The 20,765-nt window shown below is 45.5% G+C and overlaps 1 protein-coding gene across 4 annotated transcripts in view; it reads left to right on the forward strand.

Moving 5' to 3' along the window:
- Nucleotides 1-2,569: 2,569 nt before the first annotated feature.
- MAGI3 (membrane associated guanylate kinase, WW and PDZ domain containing 3) overlaps nt 2,570-20,765 on the forward strand; it is a 336,183-nt gene continuing 317,987 nt past the window's right edge. For all 4 annotated transcript variants that reach the window (XM_030221928.1, XM_030221929.1, XM_030221930.1 and 1 more), the window contains exon 1: nt 2,570-3,002. In XM_030221928.1, coding sequence (XP_030077788.1) covers nt 2,726-3,002 — 277 coding nt within the window. In that variant the 5' untranslated portion in view covers nt 2,570-2,725. The remainder of the gene's footprint in view (nt 3,003-20,765) is intronic.

Below are 20,765 nucleotides of genomic sequence, written 5' to 3' on the forward strand. Positions count from 1 at the left end.
GTGCCAGATCCTCAGTCTATTACAAGCAGGTAAGACCTTGGCCTTTGAATCCCAGGGAACGCAGGATGGGGTTGCAGGCTAAAAATGATCTTTCTACCTGCTGTGCTATTTTTCTCTAGCTGATGAGAAATTTTGGCATGCTGAGATATGACCGGTGTATAGGAAAATGATATTACCATATTATATATTAAAAAGCAAAGCTTTTTGCTGAGTTAAAGGGCAATTTGTGTAGCTGTGTCTCGGCCATACTCACCATGACTTCATATCAGACACATGGATAGTAGATGAAGTCCTCAGGGCCTTAAGCCCCGCCTCCAAAATATGGACTCAGCTGCCTCAAATCCCTTGCTAAGGGAAATCAGAGAACAAGCATAAATTATTAAAAAAAAAAAAAAAAACGAGTTGGTTATATTATACTCCTGGTTTACAGAGTGCAGTGACGGATGTCATTCATGATAATAAAATTAGGGAAAAGGGAAAAAAAGTTTTCATTTTTGGATTTTTGGCCTTTGGTTGCAATTTTCAACGTATTTTCCATATTCACAGATTCCTGTTAAAAAAACTGATAACACAAGCACATTGGCTTTAAATACATCAAGTCATAGGTTAACTTGCATTAAATTGATTTCGCATGTGCTAAGTTTTTGGAGGCTCATTCATGAACCAAATGCACAGTATCAAATGCATATCCCTATAGCAGAAGTTACTGCACACTGACCTGGTGACATCCTTAATAATGCAATCTTATCTTTGGCATGTGACTCTCTCTCTCACAGGAGTCTTCTAAACTATTGCAGACTTTTTATTCCCCTTCCCATATAACATAGCAGATGATAGCATATAAGGACCAATTCGCTTCATCAGTCTGAATGGTTCTCCTGTGTTCACTGTTCTAGCTAAGGATATCTACCTGCTGGAAATCATCCCTTTGTCCAAGTCAGTTTTGTCCTCTGCTCTGTTTGGTCCACTGCCATTCTGCAGAGAGGAGCCTCTGGCTCAGTTCCATAGGGATGTGAAAAAAATGACCTCTGAGAAATAGATTGGTGGCCTCAGCTCAGGTGCAGGGGCCACAGTAAAGTTATAGTACATAACGAGAGGACATGAAATGAGATTGAAGGGGGGCAGACTCAAGAAAAATGTCAGAAAGTATTTTTTTCACGGAGAGAGTAGTGGATGCTTGGAATGCCCTCCCGCGGGAGGTGGTGGAAATGAAAAACGGTAACGGAATTCAAACATGCGTGGGATAAGCATAAAGGAATCCTGTGCCGAAGGAATGGATCCTCAGGAGCTTAGTCAAGATCGGGAGGCGGGGCTGGTGGTTGGGAGGCGGGGATAGGGCTGGGCAGACTTATACGGTCTGTGCCAGAGCCGGTGGTGGGAAGCGGGACTGGTGGTTGGGAGGCGGGGATAGTGCTGGACAGACTTGTACGGTCTGTGCCAGAGCCGGTGGTTGGGAGGCAGGGCTGGTGGTGGGGAGGTGAGGATGGTGCTGGGCAGACTTATACGGTCTGTGCCAGAGCCGGTGGTTGGGAGGTGGGGCTGGTGGTTGGGAGGCAGGGATAGTGCGGGGCAGACTTATACGGTCTGTGCCCTGAAGAGCACAGGTACAAATCAAAGTAGGGTATACACAAAAAGCAGCAAATATGAGTTATCTTGTTGTGCAGACTGGATGGACCGTGCAAGTCTTTTTCTGCCGTCATCTACTATGTTACTATATAAGTACATAAGTATTGCCATACTGGGAAAGACCAAAGGTCCATCGAGCCCAGCATCCTGTTTCCAACAGTGGCCGATCCAGGTCACAGATACCCGGAAAGATCCCAAAAATGTACAAAAGATTAGCTCAAGTGCCCTGCTGCAAATCACTTGAGCTCATTTTTAGTAAAAGACGCTCACTGTAACCTGTGTGAAAGGTAGCTTCAATAAACTTTTGTTATGGTCTAATTAAAAACAATGTACTGTCTTGATTGGTGGCATTATGCTTGTTGCTTGCATCCATCATGTATGTTCAGGATTGAATCATTGTATCCCTCGTTACACGTAGACGGTTAATAATTAAAAATCCCAAATGTAAGTAAGCCGACTCCATCAGTCCCCTGGGCGATCGCCCCGCCTTTTTCCCTCCTCCACGAGGTGCCCGAACCGTGACGTCATGACGAACTGGGCGGGGCGAAGGCGGGGCCTCTAAGAGGAGCGAACCTGGCTCCGAACCTTGACATGCAGAGATGATGGTCAGGGAGTTGGAGGAGGAACTTCAGAGAGGGGCGGAGCCGAGAAATGGTCAGAGAGGCGGAGGAGGAACCTCCGTAAGGGGCGAGGCCGAGCCGGGATCTCCAGAGACGGCTAGGCTAGAGGCGGGGCGCTAGTCGCGACGTTCCAAGGGGGTAGGCAGCGAGGAGGAGGAGCTTCTGAGAGGGGCGGGGCCGGAGATTGCAGTCTCAGCGCAGGTTTATGTTTTGTTTTGCGCTGTTGTTTGTTTTTTTTTCTTGATTTGTTTAATTCGCTGTGCGTTGCCCCGCCCCCTGCCCCTCCCCTTTCCCTCCCCTCTCCAGTCGCTCCTCGTCGCGCGCTTGCTGTAGCGGGGGTTCTGCCGTCGTCCGTAGTGCGGGTGCGAGAGCGGCCCTGAGCCGGGAAGTTTCGGGGGGACGGACGGCCGCTGGCAGGCGCGGGATGCAAGTCCCGCGGTCCCCGCCCTGAAGAGCCTCCTCGGCGCCATAGGCAGGGGATGTCCCGGACCCTGAGAAAGAAGAAGCACTGGCAGAGCCGGGTGCAGGAGTGCGTCCTGGCCGGGGAGCTGGAGGTGCGCGGCGGGGCCGAGCGCGGAGAGTTCTCCGTCCTGGGCCGCCTCCGCGACGGCTCCTGCTTGTCGGGCAAAGCCCCCGCCCCGGGCGACGTGCTGCTGGAGGTGAACGGGACCCCGGTTAGTGGCCTGACCCACCGCGACACGCTGGCCGTCATCCGCCACTACCGGGAGCCCGTGCGGCTGAAGACCGTCAGACCAGGTGAGCGGTTTTTGCGTTACGCGTCGATCTGGGCTTGGAGGATTGATCCTGTTGTACTTCTTCTTTGAAGTTTATTTTAATGTTAACAATTTAATGAACGCGCATTCTGGCCCTTTTGGGCGTTTATTTTATTTGATGATGTATTTGCATTGCACTCTGGCGGCGGCTGCCCTGGTCTTTTTAAAGGGTTTGTTTTATTTGCACTGCACTTTGGCGTCTGCTGCCTGTGCCTTGGAGGGGGCGGGGTGGGTATTTTCTTGCATTGTTCTGCATTGTTGCCATGGCTGTTGATGACTTGGAAGTGAAGTGGGTTGGGATCCTTGGCCGGATCGCTACTTCCACTGGCCCGTGCCCTGCTTTGGGGGGGGGGGGGGGATTGCTGGTTTTCATAGCATTAATGTCTGTTACATTTTAGGTGATGCATTGTATTCTACCCCCTCCCCCCATGGCCTGCAGATTTTTGTATCCGCGGAGGGAGGGGGGGGGGATGTGTCTTGCTTTTGCTTATTTTTCTGTTGCTACACAGTAACTCTCATTAAAGGGCGTTAAGTTGCAGAACATCGTATAACCAGTGTATGTTGCAATCGTGAATAAGTTGTAAGAAGGTTTTAGAGAACGGAGGATCTCCAAACGAACCTGGGCTGAGAAGTTGCAGAAAATCGGTTTCCGAATAGGGTTTTTTTTTTTTGCCTCATCTCCCCCCCCCCCCTCCTCCTCCCCGGCTTTCCTATTTCTTATTTAATGTTATCTGGAAGCGCCTCTGCTGCAGAGCACATCAGCTGTTTGGCGTTCTCCTTGTTGAAGTTGTTCATTATAAGCAAACATTAGACAAGTCCCAAATAATTCCTGTTGTCGGTAGTTAATTAGAACGTTAGGAGGAAACCCAAATGTTTCGGCAGCGCTGGTTATCTCTGACAGGGCCTGGATTTGCTCTCTCACAGTTTCGGTCAGTGATTTTAAAAGGTCAAAAGTTAGCAAAAACGGGCGACTTTTTTTTTTTTTAATAATCTGGGACAGTATTTGGGGGGGGGGGGGGAGTTGCTGTCAGACACCCAACTTTCCCGGTTACTTTGATATCCGGAAAGAGGGTAATGGAAGGCTGCTTCATCTATTTCTGGGTCAACGTTCTCCTGCATATTGCTCCGTTTAATGTAAAATATGATATGTGACAGCCTGGAAAATTGTCATCTACCTCCATCCGGCATGATGATAATGCTGCCTTCATTTTATTTGGCATTGCATTTCCAAAAAGACAGCCCTTGCATGTCTGCTGTGGTTTCTGACAGTAGCCGGTGATATGTGTATAGTAATGAAGAGGAGAGAGAGCTCATCACAGACCCTCTCCCCAACCTAATTGTTACTTTAAGGGCAATTTTGTACAGTCTAGTGGCGTGTTAAGTTATAGACTAATAGTGCTTATGTCTGTGATTTAGTGCAAAACCAAGAAGAAACTGGTGATTATGTGTGTAACAGTATAATATTGTACACCAAATCACCCCAATTCCAGAAATGCAAATGCGCGACCAGTTAGAGATAGGCTGCTGGGACTTCCTGCAGTGGTTTTGGCAGTGTCACGAGACTGCCGCAGGGAAGTCTCAGCAGCCAGTTTGAAGATCAGGCATAGGGGAGTAGTGGCAGCTGACAGGAAAGAATTGGGTTCTTTCCTGCTGCCCCCGAAGAGGCTGTTAGACCACCAGGGCCCTTGAAGGTGGGATCGGGCTGTAGTTTGAAGGGGGTAGCCTCTGGGCCCCCTGGCACCACCCGAATGGTCAGTCTGTCCCTGTGGCTGCATGAATTTCTGTAAGGCAGCCTATCTCCAGTACTGCATATCTCAAAAGGGGGAGGGGCATGCGGGGGCGTTCCAAAAAGTTACAGAACACTGGGTAAGCGCTTGGGCACCAGTGCTTATACCAGGTTTCAACAGGCGTAAGTCTGAGCCCCCCCCCCCCCCAAGTTAGTTGTGGGAGTCGGCGCTGTGTGCTATTTTCCCAGGGGCACAAGCCCTCTATAGAATATCATTTAGTGTTGGATTTTTTTGGTGCCCATTTTACAGTGCGATGTTATTATTTATTTATTTATTTGTAGCATTTGTATTCCACATTCCCCACCATTTGCAGGCTCAGTGTGGCTTACATTGTTCTGTCATGGCTATCGCCATTCCAGAGTAGAAAAATACAATTGTAATTGCATAAAGAAAAAAGTGTGACGTGGTATAATAAGCAATCAGGTAATGAAGAGAACACATTAGGAATAGCTGATTAAAGCGATAATGCGTTAACGTACATTATGATGGATCGTTTGTGGTATGCTCTGTTGAAGAGGTAGGTCTTCAGTGATTTCCGAAAGTTGATTAGGTCACGCATTTTTTTTTTCACATCAAGTGGTAATGCATTCCAAAGCTGCGTGCCTATGTAGGGAAAAACTGGATGCATGTGTTAATTTGATTTTAGACCTTTACAACTGGGGAAGTGAAGATTCAGGAATGTGCGTGATGATATTCTAGTGTTGCTGGTGGCAGGTCTATGAGGTTTGACATGTAGACCGGGGCATCTCCGTAAATGATTTTATGAACCAGGGTGCAAACCTTGAAAGTAATACGTTCTTTTAAGTGGGAGCCAATGTCGTTTTTCTCTTGTTTGGCACGTTCGTATTTGTGTTACTAATATGAGTGTGGCTTGCAGTGTTTTGGGCTGTTGAAGTTTCTTGATGATTTGTGCTTTACAACCAGCGTAGAGTGCATTGCAGTAGTCAAGGTGACGCACCATGATTGTAGCAGGCTGCAAAATATATAATATCCCTGGGAAGAAAGGTTTGCTCTTTGAGTCTCCACATTGAGTAGAACATTTATAGAATTCCCCCTTATATCATGCCTAAAAGAAATCAGTGCCGAAATGAAATTCGCTTAAGCATATTCTATAAGTATGCCTTAATTTAGGTTACTTTTATAGAATAAGCCTACATTTCCGCCTGGTATATAGAATATGCCGAGCGCTGCTCCGCACGACTAAATTTAGTCAGGGGTAGTTATGCCAAGTAAAACTTATTGTAAATCCTGATACATCGTTATCAATGCTGATTAGCTTGTTAATCAATTAGCTTATGCTCACTGTTATGGGAATACTCTTTGATTTCCGTGCGGAAATCTCGTCGCGATATGTAGAATCCTGAGGTTAGTGTGTAAATTTTGAGGGACGTCCCCACACGGGCAGGAGCAGCCGGCAAATCATGGGCATATCTCTAAGGTACACACCTAATTTCCATATATATTTCTTCAGGATTTATTTGCTGCCTTTTTGAAGGAATTCCACTCAAGGCGATGTACATCAAGACAGCGTACTCTCCCTCTAATTCTATGAGTTGTCAAAGGTGTGACTAATTGAATAACAAGCTAATGAGTGCAAATTGGCTTTTTTAACATGCAATTATTGGCACTAATTAGGTTTCATTTTAACACTTTTCTTGATGGTACAACAGAATAAATAATCGATAATTCAGTAAACAGCCAAGTTGGAACACCACCAACAGAATAAGAGCACGATAATGCTTACACCATCAAAGTTTACCTTTTCTCCACCTACCCTCTCCACATCTCCCCTTCCCCCCCCCCCCCCCGTACAAGATACTATTCATATCCAAGTACTGAAACATACCCCATTCCCCCCCCCTCCCCCAATTAACCAACAACCTTTTCGCAAATTAAACTACCCTCTCTATAGCGAATAACACACTTGCCTCGCAGGGTCCTGGCTCTTGCGACCCTCCCGAGGTATAACATGAACAAATCTATAATTTTATTTATTTATTTGTTGCATTTGTATCCCACATTTTCCCACCTATTTGCAGGTTCAATGTGGCTTACATTGTGCCGGAGTGGCGATCGCCGTTTTGGGGGTTGAGAAATGCAAAGTGATATTGCTTTAGAGTTCATGAATGATAAGGTAAATTACAAAGTAGTTTTGCATTAAAGATCACAAATGGTAGAGTGCTTATAGAGTAGTTAGACAATCAAATATAGAAAGTTCATATCCTGCAAGAGAAGTAGAGTGGTGGTGAGTAATGCGTAGATTCAATGAAGTAGTCAGGTGAGAGTTCCGTTTTGCTTAATAGCACCCCCCCCACACACCTCCCATATCCATTTTATGTTATAACAATTATTGTTGACTAGTAAAACATGCCCGTTTCTTGCGGCAATGAAACGGGCGCTAGCACGGTTTCCTTCCGGACCTCTCCCTACTCACCCCGTCGGCGTTCGTCCGCCATTGTGCGGACCTCGGCACGCCACCTTCAATCTGCTGACATTGCTCCGCCCTCGACATCTTCACGTTTGACGCGAGGGCGGGGCCCCAACACTGTTTTCGGTGGCTTCACCACCACGAAGGCTTCGAACCGGAAAGAAGTGCCCGGAGGACCTGACAGTGATGACAGTCCTCAGAACGTTGAGGGTGAGTTTTATTATTGTTGATGCACCATAGATAAGAACCCCTAAACACCAAAAATCTCTAAGAAGATCATCTTGCTTTAACATTCCTGCCCTCCAAACCACCCTTAACCCAACCTCCCCTAAGTCCCAGCAACAGGAAAGTGCGGCATCCAGAAACCACACTTCATAAAAAAAAAACATCACCTCGGATAGCCTTGTACAACATAGTACCCTCACATAAAAGTTAAAACAAAGCATAGGAAAACCCCCACCTAAAATGCAGTTACAAAATCAATCAAGCCCAGAATTCATCCATTAGTAACACACTAACTGAATGTTGCTGACTTATTGCTCAAACCCTTAGCACAGTGTTTCCCAAGTCGGTCCTGGAGAACCCCTTGTCAGTCAGGTTTTTAGGATATCCTCAATTAATATGCATGAAAGAGATTTGCATTCAATGGAGGTAGTGTATGCAAATCAATCTCATGCATATTGTGGGTACCCTGAAAACCTGACTGGCAGGGGGGTTCTCCAGGACCAACTTGGTAAGCAGTGCCTTAGCACCTCTTAATTAGGACACTGTATTGCCCCTGTGTTGTTGTTGTTTTTTTTTTTCAGTGGCCGCATGCTAAAGCTATGATTAGCACATGGCCACTAAAAGATATGGAGTGGAGTGGAGGAGTGGCCTAGTGCTTAGAGCACCTGTCTTGCAATCCAGAGGTGGCTGATTCAAATCCCACTGCTGATTCTTGTGATCTTGGGCAAGTCACTTAACCCTCCATTGCCTCAGGTACAAACTTAGATTGTGAGCCCTCCTGGGACAGAGAAATATCCAGAGTACCTGAATGTAACTCACCTTGAGCCATACTAAAAAAAGGTGTGAGCAAAACCCAAATAAATAATTATATGGAATGTGCTACTATTGAAGATTCTACATGGAATGTTGCCACTTTTTGAGATTCTGGAATGTTTGCTACTATTTGAGATCTAGATGGAATGTTGCTAGTGGAGGAGTGGCCTAGTGGTTAGAGCACCTGTCTTGCAATCCAGAGGTGGCTGGTTCAAATCCCACTGCTGATTCTTGTGATCTTGGTCAAGTCACTTACCCTCCATTGCCTCAGGTATAACTTAGATTGTGAGCCCTCCTGGGACAGAGAAATATCCAGTGTATCTGAATGTAACTCACCTTGAGCTACTACTGAAAAAGGTGTGAGCAAAATCTAAATTAAATAAATATATGGAATGTTGCTACTATTGAAGATTCTACATGGAATGTTGCCACTTTTTGAGATTCTGGAATGTTGCTACTATTTGAGATTCTAGATGGAATGTTGCTAGTGGAGGAGTGGCCTAGTGGTTAGAGCACCTGTCTTGCAATCCAGAGGTGGCTGGTTCAATCCCACTGCTGATTCTTGTGATCTTGGTCAAGTCACTTAACCCTCCATTGCCTCAGGTATAACTTAGATTGTGAGCCCTCCTGGGACAGAGAAATATCCAGTGTATCTGAATGTAACTGACCTTGAGCTACTACTGGAAAAGGTGTGAGCACAATCCTAAATAAATAAATAAATAGGCTGAATTTGTGGCTGTGCTAGAAATGGGCTTAGGCAGGGCAGCTGAGGGGGGCAAAATTCCCCTGGCCTCCAAGGGGGGGCCCGGCGCTGGGATCTCTCTTCTCGCTCTCCTGCTCCTGACGGGACCTGGGTGATCGTCTCCTGACAGGAGCTGGAGGGAGAAAACTCTGGCGCTGGAGGCTGGGGAGGACCTAGAGGGACAGACGCAGCAGGGCCAGTCTTCTTCACAGTCTGCCGCATTGCCTTCCCTTGCGGCTGCTTTTGCCCTCAGCCCTCGCATGTGCGACATGAAAGAAAAAGCAGCCGCAGGGGCCGGCCACTCGGCAGAAGAGCAGCACTGGAGGATAGATTCTTCTGCTGGCAGGGCCTTGTGTACTTAACAGTTACAGCGGGCGGGCGGTGGCAGCGATGGGGGGGGGTGCTGGGGCGGTGACGCAGTAGCGATCGGGGGAGCGGCGGCGGTAGCAGCAATGATCCCTGGGGGTGGGGGGCAGAGAAAGACCAGCATGGCCCATCAAGTCTTCCCTGAAAGGTAGCTGCGACACAGTGCAGGTTACTTCCCCTCCCCCCCCCCCCCCCCCCCTGATTTTTCTTAAAAGGACAAGTTTTCCCCTATTTAAAGTGCTCTCTGCTTGGCTGACATTTTCTTGCCTTTTAGGTTATATTTTTGGTAGTGGTTTTAAGACAAGTTGAGGTTGTGTTTTTTTTTTTTTTTTTCTCCTCTTTCCCAGTCACCCCAACCATTGTAAACATAAATTCCTCCTCCCTTCTCTCTGCAGCTGTGCTTTTCTACACGCACACACAGGTATCCCCAGAGGTCCTGACGAGCAGAAGCTCTGCCTCTTGGGGCAGCTTTCTAAGAAGGAGCTGAGTGGCTGGACTGACGTAAGGTTTGCTACATCCTCTTGCTCATGTAACAGATGATATGTTTTTTTTCCCACCAGTTTTTGATCTTGGCATTCTGTTTTTTTTTTTTTTTTTAAATCTTCTGTCTAGCTAGAAACAGATATTCATCGGGGGTCTTGCTTGTGTAACGGTTTATGTAAAAGCTGAAAGGCTGGTTAGGTCTTTCCTTTTCCGTTTTTGGGTGGAATTTGTAGTACTTGTGGGTGGACACACAATATCCTGCTGTTTAATGTTTTTCAATTTCAGTTAATTTTACAATGGAGAAAAATCCATATTTTTATGTTAAGAGTAATCTGAATGTTGTTAAAAATGTTCCTGTTTTCTCTGATTTCCATTCATTTGGATAGCATTATGTAAACATTGTACTGCTACTCCAGAGTCAGTGGATGAGTAGGCTAATGGGTTCGATTCCCACCTCAGCTCCTTGTGACCTTGGGCAAGTCACTTAACCCTCCATTGCCTCAGGTAAAAAGATTGTGAGCCCTCTAGGGACAGAGAAAAGTACATGTGTATAATGTGTACAGTAGTAGTAGAGGCACCCCTCCCTGCACATGCAAACCTGGGGGGGGGGGGGTCTTTTTACCAAGCTGCGGTAAAAGGGGGCCCTATGCTAATTGTGGGGGCGTTTTTGCTGCACGCTGCGGCCCTTTTTACCGCAGCGGGTATAAAAGGCCATACAAATGGCGTGGCCATGCAGGAGTCAGACTTCATGCCACCCACTGAGGTGGCGTTAAGGACTCCCATGCTAACCTGGCGGTAACTGGATAGCGTGCGGCACTTCCCGATTACCGCCGGGTTAGCAGCGTGCTGGAAAATAGCTAACTATTGTGCTTAGCACGGCAAATGGCGCGTTGCCGGGGCTGGAACCATCTTCGGCGCCTGCGTTGGGCCGGCGATAGCTCCAGATTAGCGGTCAGTAAGCCCGCATTGGGCTTACTGCCGCTCTGTAAAAGGGCCCCTTCCCCACCTCATTCTGTGTATACATGCTGCATGCCACTGCGCCCTTTACCCTTTGGGTCAAGAAAGCAGGTTCCACCTTCAGGCTGCAGAGCTGCCCTTTACTACCCAGTGAGGTATGATATAGATTGATGCAGACAGTAACTCCTCCCCCCCCCCCCCCCCCCCCCCAGCACCTACTGCATCAGTCTGTCAGTGTTACCTGTGGTTCTCCCTACTTCTGGTCTGACGACACCTGAGGTCATTCTGAGCATGGGTCTGTCCAAAAGATGAGGCCTGTGCTGAGCATGTTTAATTGAGATTGGGGAGGCTTCTACATTCAGCCTTAGATTGCTACAGTGTTGAGGAAACGAGCTATATTCACAATTTTCTGGTATCGTCAATGCTTCTTTTTTTTTTTTTTGTACCCCACGCTTTCCCACTCATGGCAGGCTCAATGTGGCTTACATATTGTATACAGGTACTTATTTGTACCTGGGGCAATGGAGGGTTAAGTGACTTGCCCAGAGTCACAAGGAGCTGCCTGTGCCTGAAGTGGGAATCCAACTCAGTTCCTCAGGACCAAAGTCCACCACCCTAACCACTAGGCCACTCCTCCACTGTTGCTACTATTTGAGATTCTACATGGAATGTTGCTATTCCACTAGCGAAGTTGGCAGATCACCAATGTGGCCGCGCAGGCTTCTACATGGAATGTTGCTAGTGGAATAGCAACATTCCATGTAGAATCTCCAATAGTATCTATTTTATTTTTGTTACATTTGTACCCTGCGCTTTCCCACTCATGGCAGGCTCAATGCGGCTTACATGGGGCAATGGAGGGTTAAGTGACTTGCCCAGAGTCACAAGGAGCTGCCTGTGCCTGCAGTGGGAATCGAACCCAGTTCCCCAGGACCAAAGTCCACCACTCTAACCACTAGGCCACTCCTCCACTTTCATGCATCCGTGCACGTTTGGTTTGCAGTATTTGGGATACGTCCCTTTTTTTTTAAATGCAGAATGGGAGGGAGGTGGTTAGAGGGGTGTTCTAGGGCCTTGACCCTGAGTTTCTAATACAGTAATTAATATCCCTCCTTCCCCAACTGCTTGAGGCAAGGCTGCCAAGTGTGTCCTGAGAGCAGCAGCCAACTGGTGTGGGGATGTCGTGGACTGAAGCAAGGCCACAGAGAGCCACCAACAACGGTGGACTCCGTTATCCCCTAATTATAGGTTGTGTGGTCTACAGGAAATACTCAGATTTACAAAATGACAAGAAGCTCTTTGTGAATAAGTACATAGCAGGATAAAATGACAAGTTGTCCCAGTATCCACAACCCTTAGCGGGGGGTGGTAGTGCGTGGATTGAGTTACCTTTACAGGTGGGCCTGGGTAGGCTGAGGCCCCTCCACTTTAGAGTCAGGCCCACCCGACTAACGGCAGCAGCTCAGGCAAAAGACTCCACCTCTGGTTCTGCCTCAACATCTGCACTGCCTAGTGCCCACTTTCCCTAACTGGCCATATCGGGCTAGGCTACGCCACAGATGCGTTGTTTATTTGATTTATTAACCGCCTTTATGAAGAGATTCACCGAGGGTGGTCTACAGCAGCTACAATTTAACTAAAACTTACAATTTTGTTGACAGCATAACAATAGTAAAAATGACCAATCTAAGCATAAATACAATGAGGTAAACTTGAAAACAGTAAATTGAAACCTAATAATAGAACTACCATAAAACCTTATCAAAAATACATACATTTAAGTTTCAACAATTTATTGATGTTCAGATAACCAATACAACTTCACCTTCAAACACATCTACTCGTGATATACAACAATAGTATCCTTATGTAAATCTTGTGAACATCAAGTAATTTTTGTCTATAAAGAATAAAAGTCTGACTACTCTCCCAAACAATCCCCTAACCCCCCCAAACCCCTCTACAGATCCCTCCACGCCCCTTCTTCCCCCCTTGCACTGTTATCCCTCCCATTCATACCTACCTCCCCCTATTGATGCTCCCCCCCCCCCCCTTCCCCCCCCCCCCCCCCCAACCTCCATTCTGTACCCATCTATAAGAATGTACGGAGAAACCTTATCTTACCCTAAACACTCTAAAAATATACACATTTAACAGCACTGGAATTCAGATACAAGGGATATAATACAATGGAGTGGAAGAGTGGCCTAGTGGTTAGAGCACTGGTCTTGCAATCCAGAGGTGGCCGGTTCAAACCCCACCGCTGCTCCTTGTGATCTTGGGCAAGTCAATTGCCTCAGGTACAAACTTAGATTGTGAGCCCTCCTGGGACAGAGAAAAATATCCAGAGTACCTGAATGTAACTCACCTTGAGCTACTACTGAAAAAGGTGTGAGCAAAATCTAAATAAATATATGGAATGTTGCTAATATTGAAGATTCTACATGGAATGTTGCCACTTTTTGACATTCTGGAATGTTGCTACTATTTGAGATTCTAGATGGAATGTTGCTAGTGGAGGAGTGGCCTAGTGCTTAGAGCACTGGTCTTGCAATCCAGAGGTGGCCGGTTCAAATCCCACTGCTGCTCCTTGTGATCTTGGGCAAGTCATTTAACCCTCCATTGCCTCAGATACAGACTTAGATTGTGAGCCCTCCTGGGACAGAGAAATATCCAGAGTACCTGAATGTAACTCTCAACTTGAGCTACTACTGAAAAAGGTGTGAGGAAAAAAAATCTAAATAAATAAATGTTAGCATAATTCTAATGATACACCTAATGAGCATTAGAACGTTCGACTAACATAGATATGATGCTAAAGATTTTCTACAGTACGGCTTACCATATGCTGAGAGGCCAAGTGCAGATATATTTGTAATTGTAATTATAAATACTATGTTAGCCGCATTGAGCCTGCAATGTGTGGGAAAGTGCGGGGTACAAATGTAATAAATAATAATGAATATATAATGGGAACAAGATGGGTGGTAAAGAGTCAGTTGGAATAAATAGCTGTTTAGGCAAACTCAAGGCACGTTCTTTGTATAGTTAAGCAAGATATAAGGAACTGGTCCAAGTTACAGTGTGTGTAGCAAGCTAGTCCAGGTGCAGAATGAGTGTATAGTCAGTCACCCTATGTATTAAAGTCTTGGGAGAATAGAAATGTGGGGGGGGGGAGAGGTTTAGTCTAGCATTTCCACCCCCCTCTTCTGCAATCAATTGAACCTCCTAATAGGTTTTTAAACAAGTGAAGCAAATACAGCAGGAAGCGGCAGAGGCCAGGGACAAACATCTTGTTTCCATTCTGACCCTGCAAAGAACCTCCAGGGTGACAAACATGAAAACTATTTCTGCAATGTAAACGGAATAGTTACCATAATTCTCTGAAAATGTGGGCCTCTCTCCAGATGCATAACTCCACTCATAATAGTAATGTTGATCCAGTGTAGCGTTTCCTCTTCGCCTTATCGTTTTCCAGTCGCAAGCCTCGACAGTATGTAAGCAGGGACTGAATGGCTGTAACTAGTGGGCTGTATCCTATATAATAATTTCAGGCTTAAATCATTTTCTGCCACACCTTTAAAAAAAAAAATCTATTGTGGGGTCGGTATTCGAAGCGATTGAACCAGGGAGGAGAAGCTTCTGCCTGGCTATATCACTTTGACGAAGTGACTCTGCTAAGTAGTCGGGCAGACCACTGTGGCACTGCCAGGGCAGAGTCACGGCACGAGGCACTGCTGATATTCTGCAACGAAACCTGGAGAAATATTAAAACAGTAAAAATGTTGGCAATAACCTCAGCAACTCCTGGCAGGGCCGTCGATTACCCAGACACCAGCGCCAGTATCTAAATAGGGACCACCATTGAAAATCTGGCTGTAATTCAGCCAGTGTCATCCAGCTGAGTGTAGTTGAGTATTGCCCTGTGTATATATTTACCCAGAATGGTAGAGACTCGAGTGGGCCCTGCGAGTGTATGTGTGTGTTTATTTATTAGGATTTATTTACTGCCTTTTTTGAAGAAATTAATTCGAGATGGTGTACAGGTAATAGATAATCACAGCAATCAAAGTATTCTGTGGAGTGGAGGAGTAGCCTAGTGGTTAGTGCAGCGGACTTTGATCCTGGGGAACTGGGTTCGATTCCCTACTGCAGCTCCTTGTGACTGTGGGCAAGTCACTTAACCCTCCATTGCCCCAAAATACAAAATGAGTACCTGTATATATGTAAACCGCTTTGAATGTAGTTGCAAAAACCACAGAAAGGCGGTATATCAAGTCCCATTTCCCTTTCCCTTATGACATCACAATATCAGAAGTGAGCCATGTATGGGGCAATCAAGCCATTGTGACATCACTGATGAGGTTGGCTCTTATTGGTGGAATGAGTGGAGGAGTAGCCTAGTGGTTAGTGCAGCGGACTTTGATCTTGGGGAACTGAGTTCGATTCCCACTGCAGCTCCTTGTGACTCTGGGCAAGTCACTTAACCCTCCATTGCCCCAAAATACAAAATAAGTACCTGTATATATGTAAACCGCTTTGAATGTAGTTGCAAAAACCACAGAAAAGCGGTATATCAAGTCCCATTTCCCTTTCCCCTTCCCTACAGGTAACAGATAATCACAGCAGTAAAAGTGTTCAAATAATAATTCGTTATGGCATCGTATGTTGCATCAGTGTCATCAAAGCATTTGAATAGATAGAATAGGGTATAAGCAAAGGTCGAACATACAGACAGACAAGTTAGAGTAACCGACCTTAGAAAATAAGTGGCCTAAATTTAAAGACGGCTGCAGGTGAAGTCAGAAGAAAGGTGCATGAATATAATCTCAGGGCAGGAGTGGATAAGCAAGTCTTGCTACATACAGTACCTGCAATCTTAGCCTTTGTGTGTGACTAGCAAGTTAATTGCCTCTTCCATTAAAGGTTTGGGAGAAGAGCCAAGCTTTCACCTGCTTCCAGAAGTACAGATAGTCTTGTGGTTAAGCAGAGCCTTTCAGGGAGTGCATTCCAGAATTTGGGGTCTACTCTGGAGAGGGCTCGCTGGTGGGTGTCACATCATGTGATGCCTTCTGGAGAAGAGGGTTTGGTTAGGGATACTTCTTGGGAGGTCTTTAGTGACCTTGGAAGTGTGTAGAGGGAAGGTCCTGTTCTTCAAGTACTCTGGCCCATTTCCTTTAAGGACCTTAAAAGATCAGTGAGAGTTTTTAATTTGGGATTGTATTGATCGATAGCCAGTGAAATTTGTACAAAAATAGTGTGCCCCAGGATTGGTAGCATGGAATGTTGCTGCTAATTGGGTTTCTGCCAGGTGCTTGTGACTTGGCTTGGAAACAGGATACTGGGCTAGACGGACCACTGGTCTGACCCAGTATGGCTACGTTTATGTTCTTACATTCTAACCATCCGTCGGTCTTACTGCAGTATTCTGAATCAGTAGGAGATGGTGCAGACCTTTTGTAGTTAGACCCATTTAAAGTGCATTACGGTAATCTAATCTTGATGATGTCATGTTGTGAGCTACTATAACAAGACATGCCTTCTTAATGTATGGAGAGGCAGCATAGTTTTCGTAGATTATAAAACAAAGTTGGTTGTTTTTAGCTCATTCGTGAGTTGAACAGCTAGTCAGTTTATTCAGGGCTCTAGGTAAGTCTGGTTAAATGGGTGTGAGTAGCTGCACGTCATCTGTGTAAATGTAGAACCGAATGTCTATCAACCAATTCAGCTTGGCTAGTGCCTTGATATGGATATTGAACAGAATAGGCGTTGGTATCAATCCTTGTGGTACCCTGCAGGTCAGTGTCTATGGAGGTGATTTAAGTACTGCTGAATATATTTCCTTTAAAATCTTCTTTATCAGAGAAAAGAGATGTAAGTTTAACTGACATTTTGGAAAATTCAGAAGTTTATTTATAGATAGAGTTATTATTAGTGACTTTCGTCTTTGATTTAGATAGGAACAATGTTTTTGAAATTGTATTTCCGATACATGGTTGATAGTTTTTTTGGGTTCAAAGATGCATATATTTCCTGACACATCAAGGGAATCGCAGACTGGGAGGTGTGAGGTCTTGGCTTTTAAGCCAGGAATCATTGCCCAGGTGGGACCTTCTTAGCGCGATTCCCTTGTAAGTGTTTTATTTCCTATTACTTATTTGTTTGAACCTAAGAAATTATAAGAGTTTGTGGAACAGATGAAGAACCCTCTGCAGCAACGTCCTTCAGTTACCACTGGTACCGGCTGCAATAACCGATTAACCTTCCTCCCTCAGAAAATGTGAAGTGTAAGATTAACCATTTTGAGTTTTTCTTATTTTCTTTAAGATTGTTTTCCTGATCTTGGATCTTCCAATTGTGGACAATTATGTAAATATATATTGTTGAGAGAAAATATTTTCCTTTTTATATTAATTTCTGTATTTCCTTACATTTATGTGATAAATGTAAATGTAATTAAGTAAAATGATAAAATATATATAAGTACTGCTGAACAGTTGCCTATCGGATAGATTGGATCTGAACCAGGCAAGTACAATATCATGTGGTCCACAGTGTCGAAATCTGCTGATAAATCCAACAATACTAACGCCAAGGTGATTTATCGTATTTCAGTTTCTATGACTATCTAGTAGGTTATAAGGACCATTTCCTTTCCATAACCAGGTCTAAATCCAGATTGACATGAATCTGTCCAGTTTCTCACTTCTGGCCAATCATCACATTGAACACAGACTGTTAAGTTTTCCTAGAAATGAAAGTTACTGGCCACTATCTTCCTGGTCAAGATTGTTCTTCTGCTTGCCCTTTTTAATGTTGTTAGTAGTTGCCGTTATAAAGAGAGAGAGTTCTTGATTTTTCTGGCCCTTTCTACAGGGCCTCTGCTTGCCTGCTGCACTTTCTACAGGGCCTCTGCTTGCCTGCTGCACTTTCTACAGGGCCTCTGCTTGCCTGCTGCACTTTCTACAGGGCCTCTGCTTGCCTGCTGCACTTTCTACGGGGCCTCTGCTTGCCTGCTGCACTTTCTACGGGGCCTCTGCTTGCCTGCTGCACTTTCTACGGGGCCTCTGCTTGCCTGCTGCACTTTCTACGGGGCCTCTGCTTGCCTGCTGCACTTTCTACGGGCCTCTGCTTGCCTGCTGCACTTTCTACGGGGCCTCTGCTTGCCTGCTGCACTTTCTACGGGGCCTCTGCTTGCTGAACTTTCTACGGGGCCTCTGCTTGCCTGCTGCACTTTCTACGGGGCCTCTGCTTGCCCTGCTGCACTTCTACGGGGCCTCTGCTTGCCTGCTGCACTATCTTGATTTTGTCAAAGCTCTCAGGAGGCAAGTTTTGTTGCTCCTGGTTAACTGGGTGAGACTGCCTGTGAATCTTGGCAGAGACTTTAATGTTATTGGCAAACTATGCAGCAAAATCATTGCAGTTTAGTTTTTGACTGGGCAGGCCGGTTCTGTTGTGGGGTTGCAGTAATCTGTTTACTATGCTGAACAGGTTGCTTGGTGAAATTGGCAGCCTGTTGAATGCAGTGAGAGAGACAATATTTTTTGGCTGCTGTTGAGACTTGGCGGTACTTTCCTATGTGTTTACGCAGCATGGTAGAGACCCGAGTGGGAAGAGCTGGTTCGAGTGTGAAACAAGAGTTGAGATCTTCAGTGAGTTCTAGGAATTCTTTCTAGAGCTCATGGCTTTTTGAGTTCTAGATCTTTAAAGGGGTACTAATGCCTCTTTCTCCAGTGCAGTGATTTAAAAGGCAGGTTGTGTGTGTGTGTGTGTGTGGGGGGGGGGGGGGGGGGGGGGGTTATGACCAAGGAGGTTTTGTGACAGGAGATGGCATGTGCCAAAATGTTGAAGCCGTGTTTCCCCATGCAGCCGACATATTGGTATACCCTAAACAAGCAGTATACGGATGTACACAGAGGAACCGTCGGAACTGTAACCCGAAGCTAAATTATTATTTTTTAAATCTCTTTTTAATCTCTTGGGGAGGGGGGGGGGGGTTGAGGAGACTCCCATTGGTACCTGCGGGTGGGCCCTGGGTGCAGGTGATCAAGAACAGCAGACTTGTTTTTGGAGCCAAAGGAAGCTCAAAGTATAAGAACTGAAAGTGAAAAGGTACCGATGGTGGGTGCTAGATTCATTACCATATATAAATTCTGGTAATGAGCACCGCTGAGGATACTATTAGCTAAGAAATATTTACATCATATGAAGTAACTAGTATATTGAACGTGCATTTCTGGGAACCGGAAGTAAACGGTGAGTTTGAGTGTGGTTCCAGATAGGAAGAATTGACGAACAGAGCCATTGGTGCGAGTAAGATGCACCTAAATCTAGACACACCCACCTGGCCTATGCGCTATTTTATAAACTGCCTCTGAATGTAGACTACCAGTAGGCGGGTAAGTTGGACGCACCTAGATTTAGAATTTTATTTATTTGTTGCATTTGTATCCCACATTTTCCCACCTTTTTGCAGGCTCAATGTGGCTTACAGTATGCCGTAGTGGCGATCGCCATTTCCGGAATGAGAAATGCAATGTGGAGTTTCATTAAGTACATAAATGATAGAGTAAATTATAGAGTAAGTTAGATAATCGGTTCATTTCCGGCGTGAGAGATTAGTTGAAGCGTTAACGTTCATTATTGACAGGGTAATTTAAGCAGTCGGGTATAGAGAATTCGATTTTGTCTAGTTCTGGAAGAGCTTCATTATTTGGTGTTTAGGAAGGATCATCGTGGTATGCCTTTTTGAACAGGTTGGCTTTTAGTAATTTTCGGAAGATTGTTAAGTTGTGCGTTGTTTTTATGACATTTGGTAGAGCGTTCCAGAGTTGCGTGCTAATGTAAGAAAAGCAGGATGCATATGTTGATTTATATTTAAGTCCTTTACAACCGGGGTAGTGGAGATTCAGGAATGTGCGTACTGATCTTTTTGTGTTCCTGGTTGGTAAGTCTATGAGGTCTGACATATATACTGGAGCCTCGCTGTGGATGATTTTATGGACCAGAGTATAGATTTTGAACGTAATTCGTTCTTTCAGTGGGAGCCAATGCAGTTTTTCTCATAGGGGTCTGGTGCTTTCGTATTTCGCTTTTCCAAAAATGAGTCTGGCTGTTTGAAGTTTCTTAATGATTTGTTCTTTGCAAACCAGTGTAGATGGCATTACGGTAATCTAGGTGGCTTAGCACCATTGATTGAACCAGGCTGCGTAATATTTCTCATGGGAAGAAAGGTTTGAGTTTCCACATTGAGTGGAACATTTTCATAGTGCAGCACTGAAATCCACAATAGCATCTGCGAATGTTTGGGGGTCACGAAATATGGTGACAAGCTCTGCCCACTAATAAGCTCATGCCATCTCCTGTCATAAAACCTCCTTGGATATGACTCAGCTTGAAAGTGTTGCAGAGCTGACGCGGGGCACTCGGTTCCCAAACCTGGTCCTGGAGGCACCCCAGCAAATCAGGTTTTCAAGGTAACCGTAATGAATATTGATTTGCAGGCACTGCCCTCCACTGCATGCAGATCTATCTTATGAATATTCATGGTGGATATCCTGAAAACCTGATTGGCTGGGGGTACTTCCAGGATCAGGTTTGGGAACCACTGCTCAACAGCCACTTGAGATCCTCACTGAGCTGAGTAAAGGAGAACATTTGGAAGACAGGGCCAGAGGTGTTACCTTGGTGTTAAATTGAACTTTGCAGTTAGTTACAAAAAGCTCTTCCCTCCAGGAGCCCACCTGAGGCCACTGGTGAAGGTACAGTATCTTGCCTGAGGACATAGGATCTTTAGTTACAAAATGCTCTTCCCTCCAGGAGCCCACCTGAGGCCACTGGTGAAGGTACAGTATCTTGCCTGAGGACATAGGATCTTTAGTTACAAAAAGCTCTTCCCTCCAAGAGCCCACCTGAGGCCACTGGTGAAGGTACAGTATCTTGCCT

The sequence above is a fragment of the Microcaecilia unicolor genome, chromosome 12 (genome assembly GCF_901765095.1).
Source record: "Microcaecilia unicolor chromosome 12, aMicUni1.1, whole genome shotgun sequence".
NCBI classification, from domain to species: Eukaryota; Metazoa; Chordata; class Amphibia; order Gymnophiona; family Siphonopidae; genus Microcaecilia; species Microcaecilia unicolor.